Genomic DNA, 17,607 nt, shown 5'->3' with positions numbered 1-17,607 from the left:
TTAGCTACACGCTTTTATCAGCATATAAAATTTATTCCTGAAATAAACCCACTTTTCAGATCAAGCTCTAATGAGGGTTATTATCCAGAAATACATTGAAATATCTTCACATATTTGTGCAATACATTCTTCTAATCTTGAAGAAGGCTCTAATATAGGCTACTGTAAATATTTCAATTGGAAGGCATTTGACTGAATTTCTTTATGGCAGACTACTAAACATGTATTAAAACAGATTTTATTTGACAAAATACAAAAATAACTTTTAATTTATAGCTATTTCTGTTTTACAAGGTTATTATCATCTTGTCTGTAGTGGTTACTAAAATAACTAGAAATAAAGAAATTGTATACTGACAACAAAGTCCATAAAAAGTTCCAAAATCGTTAAAAAGTTAAACTACTCAATCTAAATCACTTCATACATATTTTTGCATTCAGGTTATGAATGAAAAAATCACAACAAACAATGCAGTGTTTCGTCTGGCAGCAGGGCCGTGCACAGACCTTTTGAGGGGCATGTGCTGAAACTGAAAAAGGGCACCCCCCCCCCTTTTATATCAAGAGTATTTAGTAAGCCTGCATAAAAGGAAGAAATGGTCACATCTTCATGACAAATTCAATAACACAAAATAATAGTCTCAAAAGCTTTAGATTTATTCACGATTAATAACGACCATAATAATAATATTAGATAATTAGATAATATAGATAAACAGGGTTTTAAGGGCTTCTTTAAACCTAATACAACAGCAACCTTCTGTGAGCCATGTATCTGGCAAAAATTTGATACTGTGGTGGACCAGGGATGTTGGTCTCTTGAAGGTCTCTTATTCACTACACTTTCCCTAAAATAAGCCAGCAATGAAAAAATAAATAAAAATAGTGAAAAGTACAGTTGCAGTGAAAAGCATTTCTGAAGGATCACGTTACACTGAAGAGTACTGATAGTAATGATGTAAAAAATAGTAATGATGTAATGATGCTGAAAATTCAGCTTTGATCACAAAAATAAATTACATTTTAAAATATTCAAATAGAAAACAGTTATTTAAAATTGTAAAAATATTACACAATATTACTGATTTTGCTGTATTTTGGATCAAATAAATGAAGCCTTGGAATGAATCATGAATTACATTCTGCATGATAAAATATAAAGATTTCAGTGATCTTCTGTAATTTTTATTTTTTTTTGTTACTACTAAATTACTGTAGTAAAACAATGTTTTACAACATTTTATACATGTGAGGACGAGCGGAGAGTATACCATAACATGATTAGCCGAAATGTTCATAAATTAAGTGTATCAGCAATCATAAATCAAAAAAGAAATTTATTATCAGGTGATGAGGATCACTCGTCGCTTTGTGTAAGTTCCAGTACGAAACAGCGGGGGGCGCACCTGTTATGATTTTCCGATGGTAAAAACAAATTATATGTTGTTGTATTACTTATCAATTTATCGTTTTTGACCAGCGAATGTGTGCAAATGTTGTTGTTTTTCTGTCCGTCATTAAAACGGCGACGGCGCCTGCCGCTGCGGGCATCACATTACATTTTCTTCTAGGTTACAAATTAGTTTTTGTAGCTATATAGACGGAGCGCTCAGTTTTTCCTGTGGTAAAATGCATTTGGCCAAAATAGCATTTTATTAAAGATGAAATGCAACTGTATGCACAGGCTATTTAAGTGTTGGCTATGACTAGATGGCAAATGCTAGCCCTCTCTCTCAGGCGACGTCCCACATGTCTCAGTCAGTGAGTCAGTCAGACATCAAATAAATAAAATATGAGCCTTTATAGACGTAGTGTTTAGTAGTACTTATTCAAACAACAAGATATTTATTTACCCTTCGCAAAACTTTGTTCAGCTCAGCTGTTGTCTACTGTGCGGCTGCTGTGGAACTTCAGTTGATTCAATAGAGGGGGCGGAGTTATCAGCTCACTGACAGCTTGAGGATCGAATAAGATTTACACAAGCTCGTTTTAAGAACTTTCATTTGCTAAATATTTGTAAAACAGACAGACAGACGTAAAGGGTGACCAATAGCATTGATAAAAAAAAAATAAAAAAAATAAAAACACCACCAAAAAAAGGGCACTTCGGAGTGTAAGGGCAAAAAGGGCATGTGCTCTGCACAGGTTGAGCCCTACCTGTGCACGTGCCTGTCTGGCAGGTCTATATATATATATATATATATATATATATATATATATATATATACATTATAAAAAACAGCAATGTTACAGTAATGTCTTCATGTTATGTCAATATATTTTCAGAAACAAACTATACAAATATACAAAAAGATACAAATGCTTGGCAAACTCACTGCAAGTGTAGCGATAGGTTTTCCTGCCATTGCTAATGACCGTTTTCACACCGCTCACTGAGAATGCTAAGTGCAAACCGTTTAAAACGATTCAGTTTGATTTGGTGAACTGGTTCAAGAAGATCCGGTTACATCGAATGATTCGTTCATGAACCGGATATCACTACACTGCAGTGTTTTGAAATCTCACAACAGACCCGGAAGAGAAGACAATGATGAATAAAGTCATAGTTTTTGTTCTTTTTGGACCAAAATATATCTTCGATGCTTAAAAAAATTCTAACTGACCCTCTGATGTCACATGGACTACTTTGATGATGTTTTTCTTACCTTTCTGGACATGGACAGTATACCGTACACAAAGTTTCAATGGAGGGACTGAGAGCTCTCGGACTAAATCTAAATTATCTTAAACTGTGTTCAGAAGATAAACAGAGGTCTTACGGGTTTGGAACAACATGAGGGTGACATAATGACATAATTTAGATTTTTGGGTGAACTATCCCTTTAATAAAATCGTAAAACCTGAAAAGCATTGAACTCCTAACTAAAACTATTTAATAAATCAATTTTATTTTTTTTTACAGAAAGTAGGTGTGACAATAGATTAAAATACATTTTCAAATATTGTTGTGTACAGTGGTGTCAAAAAAGTTGATGTTTATAAATTTGTTGAAAGGATGTCTTCAGTATGTAGTAGTCAATAACCTTATTATTTTCCTGTTGAGTATTGATGTACTCGATTTTATTGAAGTTAGCTAGGTGTCTTTGCCATTTAAAAAGTAAAAATAACAAATAGTACACAGTGTACAAAGCAGCATTTATCAGCAGCAGCTAGCATCCCATAGTGAACATAACCAATAAGTTTACTTTTCCAGGTTCGCAGCATGATGGCTTTGCTGTTGCATATTGGACAGAAGCTTGAAGCACCAGAAATCATTGATCAGCTGCTGGATGTGGAGAAAAACCCAAGGAAACCGCAATAGTTTGATGGGAGTTTTATTTCAGTACTTCCAGAGCTAATTCTGGATTCCATGTGAAGTTGTACATTGCTTAGACCAGCAAGAACTTGATCTTTCCCAATATTAACATTTCAGATCTGTAGGAACGTTAATTTTCTTTACTGAATAAGTGACTGTTCATTAAAGTTGTCTGTTTTTTATAGCATGGCAGTGGATTACCCTTTGGTGCTTTACGACTGCCACTTTGAGTGTGTGAATTTGAGGAATGAAACGGAGGAGGAGAATCATGTCCTAAACTCTGTACCAACACTGAATTCAGAACGCAGTGAAAACCCAAGTTCTGCTCGGCATGATCCAAGGCATTCAGAAAACAAACACAGGTCTGCATCCATACTGAAACTCACACGACTCAAAAACACTTGACTTATAAGTCCGGAGTGAACTACTAACATACCGTCTGATGTTTATCAAAAAAGTAGCATGTAAAAAGTATCATTAAAAGAGTTTTTGTTTCTGTTTTCTTAGAGATGACATCTCTGCATTGTTGGCCCTTGGAGGGCTCCAGGCAGAGGAAGTACCAGCCTCTTCTGGAGCGGCCGTGCTGCCAGAGTTTGGAGTCCAGGATCCAGCACTTAGTGAAGAGAGGAAGACTGGAGCAAGAAGAAGGAGAAAACGGAGAGGAGACGACTGTTTTCATCTGACAACAACAAATTAAATCCAGGAGCAAAACCATGGAGCAAAACCAGCAGACTGCCCATTACAAAACCTGTCAGCATACTGTCATGAGCCACTGTGTTTTCTACTTTGACTTTTAATATGTGTGCAAAATAACATCAAATAATATTATGATTTTAACTTTATTCTCTTAGGAGCACAATTACTTAATTTTCTGTTTAGCCAAAAGAAACTCTTTTATGAAAGGATTGCTCCATGTGTCCTGATCATGTGCTCATTTATACACTAGAACAGTTGAAAGGCCCTTAAAGTTGGCAATGGCCATTTAGTGTCTTTATATTGTATTGATTAAACTACTGAGCAGATATTAAATCCATGTGGTTGCATTATTAATGCCACATCTGGACCTAGAATATGAATTTATATGAATATGTTTTTTAGAATGTCCTGCTTTATAAATCATTATGTTAAATCATATTGTGAATTACGTATTATCATATTCTCTAGAAAATCAGTTTGACACAAAAAACTGATGCCAAATTGAAAGCTGTGTCAGGATCAGTTCAATTAATATTAAATATATGATATATTTTGAAATTAACCTTGACAATTTGTATGTCTGTATCAAATTTACTGAATATTAATAATAAAAATACGTTTATTGAAATGTTCAGCATAGCTGCAACTGGAAGTTTGTTTCCATGCTGAATTTTTTACTGTAGTGATTCTAAGAGTAAAGCTTTTTTAACCATCTGAGAAAAGAGGAACCAAGATCTCAAATATTTCAGAAATGTACGAATTGTACAATATAAAAAAAATTGCAAGTAGAACATCAAATCATGTAACAGTTCAACAGAAAACAAGTGATGCAAACACCATCCAGGCTGACATCTATGCTGGATTCTTGCATTTCCAAAACCAAATGAGGAAAATAAACAGCTATCCTTTATGTATTCTTCTGATATCTCTTTTCATCTGAGATCTCTACGTCCTCCTGACCAAATCAACTTATTCCAGAACACATAGTCATTTCCCAGACCAGTGGAAATAACTGGAAGGATGCTGCCAGAACAAATCCACCTCCTCCTCTTAAGGCATACAGTGGTCTTGAGTCCGAGACTCTTACCAGGAGGAATTATTTTACAGCTCTTGACCCTTCGGTTTAAGCTGGAGCCCATGGTTTAGATCCTTTCAGCTGCGGAGACATAAAGGGTGACATTCATTTTTACATTGACATTCAATACCCTAAACTTAACAACTACCTTATTAGCTAATAAGAAGCAGAAAATTAGGAGTTAATTGAGGCAAAAGTCGAAGTTAATGGTTAGTAAATAGTGAGAATTGGACCTTAAAATAAAGTGTGAACAAAAAAAGTTAAGTGAAATTTTCACTTTACAAATATATTTTACTTCGGCCGTGGAAATATTTCTATACTCTATGTACTAAACTATATAGACATAAAAAATAACTACTAAATATAAAAAAACAACAAAATTACAATACTGAAATAATTATAATGATATTCTCGATGATACTAAAATCAAACACTGGAATATAATGCATGAGTCATGTCGACTTTTATGATAATTTTGTGTGCTTTTTGAAGCTTGACATTATTCTGTTGTTAACAGATATTAATCTTTAATTAATTTTTTTGTGTGTGTGTGTGTGTTCCACCGAAGAAATAATGTAATGCATGTTTGGAACGACATGAGGGTGAGTAAATGATTCTTGCAAAGTCTCGTTCCCGTTCTCAGGGAACTGATGTTAAAAATTATATATACTGTATATATTTAATTACTTGCTTTGCCATCTTTATAGAGTGCTGACTAAATGTACTGATTTACAGATATTAAATCCACATTGTTGCTTTATTGATCCCCCGTCTAGACACAGAATATGTTGAACTGTTTTAAAAAAATTGTCCTTCTCATATTACCAACTCAATGAACTGATCCTAGTCCTTGATTATTTAAAATTATTCTAAAGAAAAAATGCTATATACTGTATATACTTACAACTTGCTTTTCCTGAGGGTAACCTGTGTTTTGTCTCAATGAGGTCTTTCGCTTTCAGCTCCGAAATGATGGAAAACAGTGAAGTCAGTTTTTTTTTTAACCTTCTAATCGTAGCATTCTTCAGTTTCATCTTTTTTCTGCATGCTTTAATCTTTCTCAGGACTAAGTTCAAATTGTACTTCAACATCTCTGGTGATTCGGTCTCCTGCATGTCTGTGGTTGAGCTGCTGTCCTCTATGGAACTACAGGCTGTGTTTGAAGACCAAGAGCTGTAGCAATGATCATGTCTAACTGCAACGACACATATTTCAGTGGGGTACATCACCGGAGTCCCACTAGTTTCAGTCATGTCTGGATCTTCCTCTTTCACAAACTCATCCAAAACAACTTCCTCCTCCACACAATTTCTACTGTCATCCCTTTTGAGACAGTATGTGTGAAATTCATGACTTTCCAGGTTCCTCTGCCTGACTTGGGTGCGCCGTGGATGCTTCTGAAAGGGGCCAGGGATGAAAAATATGGTAGGGACGGCTGTTTTAGCAAGGCACACTTGACCTTTATTGTTAGTGAAGAAGCAACTATCTTTAAAGTGGTGGGAACATAAGCGAGAAGATGGAGATGGCTTAAAATGATCACGTCTGATGTTCACCAGCCACCGCTGAAGCCGATCTTTATCACCTAAAGGGAAGCTGAGGGAAATAGATGGATTTCAGAGAGAGGGAAAGACAGTCAATTAGAAACAAAACAAGCTCATTCATAGTTTTTTGGTCAGTAAAAGTAGGCCACATCAAATAAAAAAAGACATACAACATAAGGAATTAATTTTGATTGACGTAACACTTTAGAATAATGGTCCATTAGTTCATGTTAGTTAATTTATTAATTAACATGAACAAACAGTGAACAGTACTACTGTGTTTATTAATCTTTGTTAATGTAATGAAAATACAGTCATTCGTTGTTAGCTTATGCTAATTCACACTGCATTAACTAATGTTAACAAGCACAACCTTAGATTTGAATAATGCATTAGTAAATGTTAAAATTAACATCAGCTAAGATTATTAAAAGCTGAAGAAGGATCGTTCTTGCTTGGATCATGTTAACTAAAGTAATTAACTAACATTAACTAATGGACCATTATTTAAAGTTTTAACTTGATTGAATTATTATTTTACCATCCAAACCTAATTTATAAGGTTTTAAGAGTTATAATCCTGCACACTGATCAAACTGGAACTACTAAAAAAACTATCAACACACAGACAAAACGTTAAAAAGACAAATAAGTCTTAATATTTGCACATGATATGCACGTTACGTAAATAATAACTGACTGAATGTAAATGCAAATGTAATAATGTGACTGGACGATTAAATTAAAAGATTGAATATATCCAATAACCAACCGACCGATGAAAACTTGTACTAGATCCTGGTGAATGCCGATTTGTACAATTCACAGCTGCACACGACATGTTAAATGTCAAAACACTGACACATCTTAACAACAACAACACTTCTGTCTTTGGTTTAGCGGCGGCGCGCAAACGTTAACGGCGCGTTACTGCCACCTACCGGTAGTTTGTCATGAGACACACATTCATCTATTTCTCACGATTTTACCGTTATATGAAATGAGTGAAAACGGATAATAATTTTACTATAATTAATTAGTAATAATAATTATCAGTCATAAATATAATCTTCAGACGATGGCGCACTGCAAAGCTTTTTCCACATAAGGGTCCTAATAACAGACAGGCTATTAGTAACTTTTTATATTTTTTTTAATGGTCTTTCAATGGTTAAGCTCTCTAAACCAGCAAAAATCAGACCGCCAGGGTTTATTAAAATTAATGGAGAAGTTAAACGTACGTTAAATTAAGTGGTAGACTCCAAACCATAAAAAAAACGCACTTAAATAGAAATATTTTATTTTATTTTATATTATTGTTAATAGTACATGTTTGCATTTTTTATGTATTTTTTTCATAACGTAAACTAGTTTTTTTGCCTAATAATGAAAAACAAACAAGCAGCCTGACTCACGGAGAGTCATATGACATGCTCGGGTCACGTGAGAATTGTGAAAGACAAATAAAGTAAAACTCAGCAGAGAACAGCGTTATATATCCACTTCAGCGGATATATTTTTAACATCTTCACTGGCCTCGTGAAAACAAGGTAAGTGCTTTCTCTTTATACTTTATACTATGTCTGTATTCAGTTTTATTTAATAAAAAAAGTCTTTGTTTAGGGTTTATTCCGGTCGCTCACTCGCTTCCGTCGGAAACAATGAGAAACAACGTTACGTTACATTTAAAATGATAACAGTTTCAGTCATCGATAAAACAAAACATGCTTACTTCTTTTCAAAGACAGGCTTTACACATTATACAATATGTCAGTTTTCATACATGTAAAAACAAATACGATCAAACAGAGTTGCCTTTTTTGTTAATCGATGACATAAAGTGATTAGAAGTGATTAATCTTATCAATAATGTGATTTTATTTATGCTCTTCAATGCTTTGTGTTACAGCGCATGAAAATCTTGCATGGGTTTGCATCTGAAAATTTAAAGAGCATAAGTTTTGTGGACCAGCAATCTTAAAACAATGGTGAGTAGTGTGTAATAATCTAATTATTCCAAAAAGTAATCTAATTATTACATAAAGTGTTTTTTTAAAAACATTATATGAAATCAAACTGTGTTGGCACAGTAGTTTTCAGGAAGTCTAAAGTGTGCTGAAGCAATTGTTCATCAACCAGGCTTGACCTCGATATGTCACGAGATTGTCTCGAGATTGTCTGCATTGTTGCATTGCTCAATAAATCAATCATTTGGGAAATGTACGTCTTAAAGAAACTCTTGTTCAGATGTTGCAATCCACTTTTGTCTGTCGATTTTCAAATGGAATGGAATTTCAGTTTTCACTACATTCGACCAGACATTCCTCAGTGACCTTTATGTATCATAACTTATATTGTATATTTAAAGTGTTTGCAAACTGTTGTAACTAATCAGCCTTGAGCTTTGTGCTATTATGCAAGCATTTTTTTTCTGGCACTCGTTATCTTTTGATAAAGATGATAATGAAATCTGTGTCATGTAAACCCAATCAAATGGTGTTTGGTTCACACCCATTTCTTGTTTTTCAGGTGCGTGCTTGTGTCGTAGTGTTATTATGTGTGTGTCTGAATGTGTGTGGTGCTCTGATTTGTCCTGATGGAGGGATGTGTGAAGATGGAAACACCTGCTGTCAAACTCCGTCAGGACGATACGGCTGCTGTCCGCTACCCAACGTATGTGTTTTTCATATTTACACTACTGTTCAAAAGTTTGCGGTCGGGAAGATAAAAAAAAAAAAAAGTTATCTTCTGCTCAACAAGGCTGCATTTATTTGATCAAAAATACAGTTAAATTGTGAAATGTTAATATTTAAAATATCTATTTTCTATTTTAATAGACGTTAAGTACAGTAATTTATTCCTGTGATTTAAAGTTTAATTTTCAGCTTCATTCTTCAGTGTCACATGATTCTTCAGAAATCATTCTAATATGCTGATTTGCAGCTCAAGAAATTTTTTTTTTATTATTGTCAATGTTGAAAACAGTTGTGTTGCTTAATATTTTTGTGGAAACCCTGATACGTATATTCAGGATTCTTTAATGAGTAGAAAGTTACAAAACAGCATTTATTTGAAATCTCTTTTGCAGTCACTTTTGATCAGTATAATGCGTCCTTGCTAAATAAAAGTTCAGTTAATATTTTGACAAAAATCGTACCATTTAATGGTAATGATTTACTCCGTTCCTTTTGTGACTTTATTTAATATGTGCTTTATTAAAGGGATATTTCAGCCAAATAGTTTGGCCATATATGACTTTTTCTTTCTGAACACAAAAGTTACTTGAATCAAAAAATTTTGTTCAGTTTAATTTTGGGATTATTATTATTATTATTATTTTTCCAGTGTGAACTATTCTGGGTAAAGAGTAGTTCTACCAAAAAATTTAATTTAGTCAAAATATATTAGTCTTCAGGCCATACAGATCTGGAGGAATTTTGCATTCTGTCACTTTAATGGATGCTCTGCAGTGAATGGGTGCCGTCAGAATGCGAGTCCAAACAGCTGGAAAAAAAACATCACAATAATCCACACCACTTCAGTCCATCAGTTAACATCTTGTGAAGTAAAAAGCTGTTAGAAACTAATCCATCATTTCGAAAATTTTAACTTCAGACTGTTGCCTCTGGCTAGAATATGAGTCCTCTGTTCATAATATTGCTTTCTCCAGTGGAAAAGTATTCAAAACAAATATGTGGGGGAATTTTAATATCAGAAGTAAACAGAATAGGGGATGGACTTTTTCACTGAAAGAAGTGGTATTATGGATTATGGACTCATATTTTACCAAGAAGCGACAGTTTAAAGTTAAAACATCTTAATGATGGATTTGTTTCTTACAAACACAAGTGTTTCTTTCACTTCACAAGATGTTAATTGCTGGACTGGAGTGGTGTGTTTTCCCTTGATGTTTTTATCAGCTGCTTAGACTCTCATTCTGACGGCACCCATTCACTCACTGCTGGGCATCCTTTTGGTAAGCAAGTGATGACGTGCTAAATTTCTCCAAATCTGTTCCCATGAAGAAACAAACTCATTTACATCTTGGTTGGTCTGAGGGTGAGTAAATTTTCATTTTTGGGTGAGCTATTCACAGTAAACAATGTGCACATTCATATCAAATGACTCTTGTTTTGTATGTGTGTTTGTAGGCAGAATGCTGCTCCGATCATCTGCATTGCTGTTATCAGGGCACTCTCTGTGACCTGGTACACTCCAAGTGTGTGAACAAGACACACATTTTAGACTGGGTGGAAAAAGTCACCACAAAGCCGGTAACACGCATCCCTGCACAGCCACAAATCCAGATAAGACTTAAGTAACTATCCAGCATTGAAATAATCTCTCTATTTTATTTTTATTTTTAGCAAGCCGTAATTTGTCCAGATCAGGAGTCTGAGTGTCCTGATGACACCACGTGCTGCCAGATGCCTGATGGGAGCTGGGGCTGCTGTCCTATGAAAAATGTATATCACCTGTTCGACAATATTTCTATTCAGGGATGCATTTCCCAAAGCATCATAAGCTGAAGATGATCAATTTAGGCTTATGATGCTTTTGGGAAACGCAGCCCTGGAACAACTGTCTTTCTCTCTCTTTGTGTGTGTGTTTAGGCCGTGTGCTGTGAAGATAAGAGACACTGCTGCCCTCAAGGAACTCAATGTGACCTTGAGCATTCAATGTGTGTTTCGGCAACATACGGATCCTCCCCACTCTGGAGGAAGTTCGCTGCTCGCCGCAGGAAACCATCAGAGAGGACAGCAGGTCTGACAGTTTCTCAGTTTTACATTTCATTAGCATTAAATTGCATTATGGCCAACTTAATGCTGTTATAAACATAATACACTCTTGTTCAAAAGTTTGGGGTCAGTAAGGTTTTTTTTTTCTGTCATTAAAACGGAATTTTCAGCATCATTACTCCAGCCTTCAGTGTCACATGATCTTCCGAAATCATTCTAATATGATGATTTTCTGCTTGAGAAACATTTCTGATTATTATCAGTGTTAAAATGCTTCATATTTTTGGGGAAACTGTGACCGTTTTTATTTTCAGGATGCTTTGATGAATAGAAAGTTCAAAAGAACAGCATTTATTTGAAAGAAATCTTTTATAACGTCATTACTATCTCTTTGGATCAATTGAATGCATTCTTGCTGAATTGAATAGTATTAATTTCTTTCATCATCTTACTAATCCCAACCTTTTTAAAAGTTGTGCATTTATTAGCTGTAGGTACAATCTTTCATAAAATGACTTGAAGTTCTTAGAATAGAATATCACTGCTTTTATTTGCTTGTCATTTTCACACCAGCTGATTATGATGTTATTATGATATTGCAGTTGTTCCAGCTCCAGACTCCAGTGATATTAGAAATGGTAAGACTTTCTGACACCTGCAGTTGTTTTGGTCCATACGCCCTATTTTAATTATTATTTATTTCTATTTACATTATTCATCAAGTTGTCTTTGTTGAAACTGACACCTCTGGATTCTGTGTGTGTTTATGTGTTCAGCGATTTGTCCAGATAAGGTTTCCACATGTCCGGATGATACAACGTGCTGTAAACTAGAGAATGGAAGTTACAGTTGCTGCCCATTGCCAAAGGTGCTTCACTTTTGTCTACATGTATAGTAAATAATTTTTCTGTAGGTTTTCTAAGTTGTATTTTATGGTCACCCTGTGGTTTGCATGCATTTAACACACTGAGTTTACAAGAATAAATGTGTTCTTTACTGTAGGCTGTGTGTTGTTCGGATCATTTGCACTGCTGCCCAGAGGACACGACTTGTGACCTTGTCCATAGTATGTGTGTGTCAGCCAATGGCGTCACGGTAAAAATGGCCACTAAGATCCCAGCCACCTCCCTGAATCAGAAAGGTACACATCCATTTATTTTTATCTGCAGTTAAAAGTATTTGACTTCGCATGTGTGGTTGATCCATCATGAAATTTCTTGAAATTTCAAGTTTCTTGGTTCAATATAGAATATATTTCCAATATCTTGGATACCTTTCCAATAGCTTCATCCAATCAGAAATGTGACGACACGGCTTCATGTCCTGATGGTTCTACTTGCTGCAGAATGTCATCTGGAAAATGGGGATGCTGCCCTCTGCCACAAGTAATACATTTTCTTTGCCTAATTTGAACGTATACAGGGCAATTGGAAAAACTCTAATAAAACAATTATATAAATGTATTATTTGTTTAAAAATGTAAAAAAAAAAATTTATATTATATCTAATTAGCAGCTGAGTCCTTAGCCATCTTCAATAATCGGCTTAAAACACATCTCTTCCATCTTTATTTGACCCTCTAACTTTATCACTCAATATTCTAATTCTATTCTTAAAAAATCTAACTACCTTGTATTCTATTTTTTTTTTCATTTATTATGCAATTATATATATGTGTGTATGTGTAAAGACCTCTAACTAGCTTGCTCTATTCTTTTTTTTAATTCTATCTCTTTTCTTTTTATTTATTATATTATTTAAAATCCCATGCTACCTGTACTGTGTTAACCTAATTGAGACTTGTTATAGCACTTATATATCATTGCTCTTTTAGTTGTTTTTGATTGCTTCCACTGTCTTCATCTGTTAGTCGCTTTGGATAAAAGCGTCTGCTAAATGAATAAATGTAAATGTTATTGTATATATTTTATATTTAATTTTATATTTTCATTTAATTTTTATTCTTTTTTTATATTTGGTTTATAAAACCACGGTTATTTTTGTATTTTATATTTCTTAGGTTTTAGTTTAATCTTTTGTATATCTTTATCATTTATTTTTACATGACTAATTTTGGATTTAGGTTTTTAAGTTTTATAAATATATGTATTTTATTTATTTATTTATTTTTATATGTTTTATAGTCATTTGTTTATATTTATTTGTAAAATAAATGTTCAGTAAAATACATATCTTATATATAATGTTAGTTTTGTTACATTTTACATGTTTAATTATATATATATATATATATATATATATATATATATATATATATATATATATATATATATATATATACATACATATTTTTTTTTTTTTTTTTTAAAGCCATATCCCAAACACTTCAACAAGCAGTCTAGTTTGAACAGTGTGCATTTTAAAGATAGTTTTACTCTCCCATTACCAAATTTCATCATAAAAGTCTTACTTATAAATAAGATGCATTGTTTGTCATTTATCACCTTTAAGATATCGGCCAAATTTTTTAAATCCGGCTGATACCGATAACAGGAAGTTGAGCATTTATCGGCCTAAACTGATATGGTGGCCAATATATATATCGTGCTTCCCTACAAGTAAAGAAATTGAATTAATATTTTATTGTAAAACGTACACGAGTAAAAAAATTTTATGCATATCGTTTTTTCATTTATTTATTTCATATTTATTATATCTTATTCATTTATTATACATTAATTATTTCTTTTATTGTAATTTCTAGGCAGTGTGTTGTGAGGACCATCTCCATTGTTGTCCTCATGATACTGTGTGTAATCTGGCCGCCAGCACTTGTGACAGTTCCAGCGATCAGGGTCCCCGTTTTTCTGTGCCCTTGGTGAAGAAGACTGCCGCAGTGACCCTGCCATCACAGAACCAAAACTGTGACGAGACATCACTGTGTCCAGCTGGGACAACCTGCTGTAGACTAACCTCAGGGTCATGGGCCTGCTGTCCTATGCCACAGGTACAAACACATTTAGGGTTCAGACAGGATAAAGCACTGTATGCTTTTTTTTTTTTTTTGGTTCAGAAAAATGTATATGAATGCTTTTTGTTTGCTGACTTGGCTATGGTTGGTTTGAACTCCAAATTTCTTAAGTTTATTCAACGCTTCTATATTCCTATGTGGATGATTGAATATTGCAGGCCGTGTGCTGTGCCGATCAGGAGCATTGCTGTCCGCAGGGTTGCAAGTGTGACTCGACTCAAAAAACCTGTGTACGTCCTGGCCTTCCCAGCATGCCCTGGTTCAGGAAACAGTCTGCGCTGAAGCAGTCTGAAGATCATACTCCAGTGGACAGACACATGTGTGACAATAAAACCAGCTGTCCAAAAGACGATACATGCTGCTTTATGAAGAACCTCGGCAAGTGGGGCTGCTGTCCGCTGCCAAAGGTCAGACATGCAAACATTAGAGGATAATATTAAACCGTTTGATACAATGTAAATGGCACAAATGCTCTCAAATGAGTCAACTCCGTTCTAGATTTTATTTGGTTTTATTTGTTATATTGTGATTAATTATTTGGTTTATTTATGAAATTGAATTTTATTTAGTTATTTGTTATTTTAAAAATATGTGTTTAGATATTTAAATTCTTTTTTAATGATTTATTTTATTTATTCTCTTTTTTTTGTTTAGCTGTTTCATTTATTTTATAGTGTTTTTTTTCATTAGTTTTATTTATTTTACAGTTATTGTTATTAGTTATGTAATTTAATTGTTTTATTTGTTTTTTTTAAATGTAGATATTTAAATCATTTTATAGTTATTAGTTATTTATTTAATGGAATAGTATGAGTTAATTACATTTAGGTATGTTTGTTTTAATTTAGTTATTTTATAGTGATTTTAGTTTTAGTTATTTAAATTGTTTTTATTTTTTTATTTAGGTATTTGTTATAGTTGGTTATTTTGTTGTTTTATTTATTTTTATTTGTTCACTTGGACAGTGTATTTTTACTTTTGCATTTTAACCAAGATGATAACTGCTGAATTCAGCATGCAATATAATGTAGCATACTGCCAATTGGATTTTTTTTTGTTTTTTTGCCTATTGAGTACTGTTTTACATGCAAAACAATAGTAGACCGTGTATATAGATTGGATTAGATTCAATTTTGTCATTATGCAGAGTACAAGTACAGAGCTAATGAAATGCAGTTAGCATCTAACCAAAAGTGCAATGATATTTAGTATATATAGTATTCCATAATGAAAACATTTCTGACACTGTTGTTTCGTCTCTTAAGGCGGTGTGTTGTGAGGATGGAGATCACTGCTGTCCTAGGGGCTACAAGTGCAATGAGAAGAAAACAACCTGCACTAAAGCCTACCATGAGATCCCCTGGTACACAAAACAAGAGGCCAGGGTCGTGGAGGGGTTCAGAAGTTCAGAAGAGGAGGTGCTGTGTGACGCGTCGACACGCTGCTTAAAGACACAGAGCTGCTGTAGACGATCAGACTCCACATGGGCCTGCTGTCCGTATAAAGAGGTAACAAAAAACCTGGCTGATCATGAAATCAAATGATAATTGTTTCTGATATTATTAATGGTGCTTGCCAAAGGAAACATCACTATCACTGTTAATTTGTTTTAGTTATTTATTTGTGTACTTAAATGATTTAACATTTTATGTATGTTCATTTTTATATATATATATATATATATATATATATATATTTTTTTTATAATTTTTATAATTTTTTTTTTTTTTTTTTTTAAGTTGTTTTGTTTACTCAAATAACATTTGGTTTAATGATTATTTATTTGTATAAAGTGTGACCCATTAATTTATTTTATTTAATTATCTGTTTTCTATTCGTTTACGGAGTTAAGAAATTAAAAGTAAATTTAAATGTTTACAAAAAATATTTTGCATTGAGCGTGCTCATTTATTTATGTATTGCTTTTTTATTTTTACATTTCTTTGTTTTCTAAAACATACCTATTTATTTATTTATTTTATTAATTATTTATATTTTTAGTATGTTTATTTATTTGTATAAAGTGTGACCCGTTAATTTATTTTATTGAATTATCTGTTTTTCTATTCGTTTACGGTGTTAAGAAATTAAAAGTAAATTTAAATGTTTACAAAAAATATTTTGCATTGAGCGTGCTCATTTATTTATGTATTGCTTTTTTATTTTTACATTTCTTTGTTTTCTAAAACATACCTATTTATTTATTTTGTTATTTATATTTTTAGTATGTTTACTGAAATTTATGTAATTTATCACGTGTTCATTGAGTTTGACATTATTTGTTATGTGTTTACAGAATATTGCATACATTCATAAAGAGAAATCATTACTACTGATGGCAATCTTCACTAAAACATGCAAACACTAAGCTGATTGTTTTTGTAGGCAGTATGCTGTGAAGACATGAAGCACTGTTGCCCTGTGGGATACAGATGTGACCCAGAAGTCCAAGGCTGCACTAAAGCATCCACATCCATGTGGTGGGAGAATTCACTTTAAGTGAAAAACCACAGACTGACACTGAACCACATGTCCATTACACAAATATACATCTCTCCACACACACACGTGAGCGCTTCGACACGCTACGTGTTGCATAAAGCATTGTTTTAAGATGCCGTCTTCAGACAAGAGACTATGCATCTAGTGTTTTTTGTATTTAGCTTTCATTACAATAAAAACACGCAGAGCCTTATATTTGAGCAGGATACACTGAGAGACTTTAGTTTCTGATTTAAACCCGTTTTGTTGAAAGGAAACCAGGGCATATTTCAAATCCTAGTAATTCATATTAAAGGCTGGAGTTTTGTGTTGTTAAAGATATCGAGAGTGTCAGACAATTATTTGCTTTTTTTCTATATGAAATATATATTGAAGGTGTCTGTGTGCATTTTTAAAAAAATCATTGAAAGCATTTGTATTCAAATTCAAGTGTCATTCTCAACATAGTTGCTTTAGTGTTACGTCTATTTTTATCTCATTTAATTATTTACCGAAGGGTGAAGTGAATCTAGTTATTGATTTCCTTGTGACAGAATGAGAGTTGATTTATTCTTTTTTTCCTGTTAATTGCTGAAGTGGATTTGTTGTTGTTTTTTGGTTAATTATGCCAGAAAAAACACTGAAATTAAATACTTTTGAAATAGATGACCTGTTGACTCATTCGTGTCTCATCAGACTGTTTTGATAAACTCTGTCTGGTTTCCATGGCACATGTTGGCAGATCCATCTTGGCAATGCAACAGAAT

The 17,607-nt window shown here is 33.4% G+C and overlaps 2 protein-coding genes across 3 annotated transcripts; one reads left to right on the top strand and one right to left on the bottom strand.

The window, feature by feature from the left end:
* Window positions 1-3,319: 3,319 nt before the first annotated feature.
* si:ch211-40k21.9 (THAP domain-containing protein) lies at window positions 3,320-7,537 on the bottom strand. 2 transcript variants are annotated; one of them, XR_008150982.1, is made up of 4 exons: window positions 7,405-7,537; window positions 5,992-6,680; window positions 5,100-5,168; window positions 3,320-3,948 (listed from the first exon to the last, which is right to left on the bottom strand). XR_008150982.1 is itself a non-coding variant. In XM_052542163.1 (3 exons), the coding sequence occupies exons 1-3, from the start codon at window positions 7,467-7,469 to the stop codon at window positions 5,155-5,157; spliced, it is 768 nt and encodes a 255-aa protein (XP_052398123.1). In that variant the 5' UTR covers window positions 7,470-7,537; the 3' UTR covers window positions 3,320-5,154. The 2 variants fall into 2 exon arrangements, 1 of the variants encoding a protein (XP_052398123.1); XM_052542163.1 differs by having other exon boundaries at window positions 3,320-5,168.
* Window positions 7,538-8,022: 485 nt separating this feature from the next.
* Window positions 8,023-17,506, top strand: LOC127945929 (progranulin). Its single transcript, XM_052542127.1, has 14 exons — window positions 8,023-8,178; window positions 8,538-8,616; window positions 9,158-9,301; window positions 10,780-10,902; window positions 10,996-11,094; window positions 11,242-11,392; window positions 11,970-12,005; window positions 12,144-12,235; window positions 12,370-12,508; window positions 12,652-12,752; window positions 14,093-14,335; window positions 14,518-14,766; window positions 15,625-15,867; window positions 16,745-17,506. The coding sequence occupies exons 2-14, from the start codon at window positions 8,614-8,616 to the stop codon at window positions 16,856-16,858; spliced, it is 1,737 nt and encodes a 578-aa protein (XP_052398087.1). The 5' UTR covers window positions 8,023-8,178; window positions 8,538-8,613; the 3' UTR covers window positions 16,859-17,506.
* The last annotated feature ends 101 nt before the right edge of the window (window positions 17,507-17,607 follow it).

Source organism: Carassius gibelio, chromosome A24 (genome assembly GCF_023724105.1).
Source record: "Carassius gibelio isolate Cgi1373 ecotype wild population from Czech Republic chromosome A24, carGib1.2-hapl.c, whole genome shotgun sequence".
NCBI classification, from domain to species: domain Eukaryota; kingdom Metazoa; phylum Chordata; class Actinopteri; order Cypriniformes; family Cyprinidae; genus Carassius; species Carassius gibelio.
The sequence above is the reverse complement of the archived record's forward strand: the minus strand, read 5'-3'. Positions and strand labels throughout refer to the sequence as shown.

What these genes read in the sequence shown, in the direction of transcription:
- LOC127945929 (XM_052542127.1), top strand. An exon ending in AAAAAGTCACCACAAAGCCG is followed by an intron (nt 10,903 to 10,995) that starts GTAACACGCATC and finishes TTTTATTTTTAG; the next exon opens with CAAGCCGTAATTTGTCCAGA. An exon ending in GCTGCTGTCCTATGAAAAAT is followed by an intron (nt 11,095 to 11,241) that starts GTATATCACCTG and finishes GTGTGTGTTTAG; the next exon opens with GCCGTGTGCTGTGAAGATAA.
- si:ch211-40k21.9 (XM_052542163.1), bottom strand. Translation starts at nt 7,469, where the DNA reads ATGTCGTGTGCAGCTGTGAATTGTACAAATCGGCATTCACCAGGATCT. An exon ending in TCTAGTACAAGTTTTCATCG is followed by an intron (nt 6,681 to 7,404) that starts GTCGGTTGGTTA and finishes TATTTCCCTCAG; the next exon opens with CTTCCCTTTAGGTGATAAAG.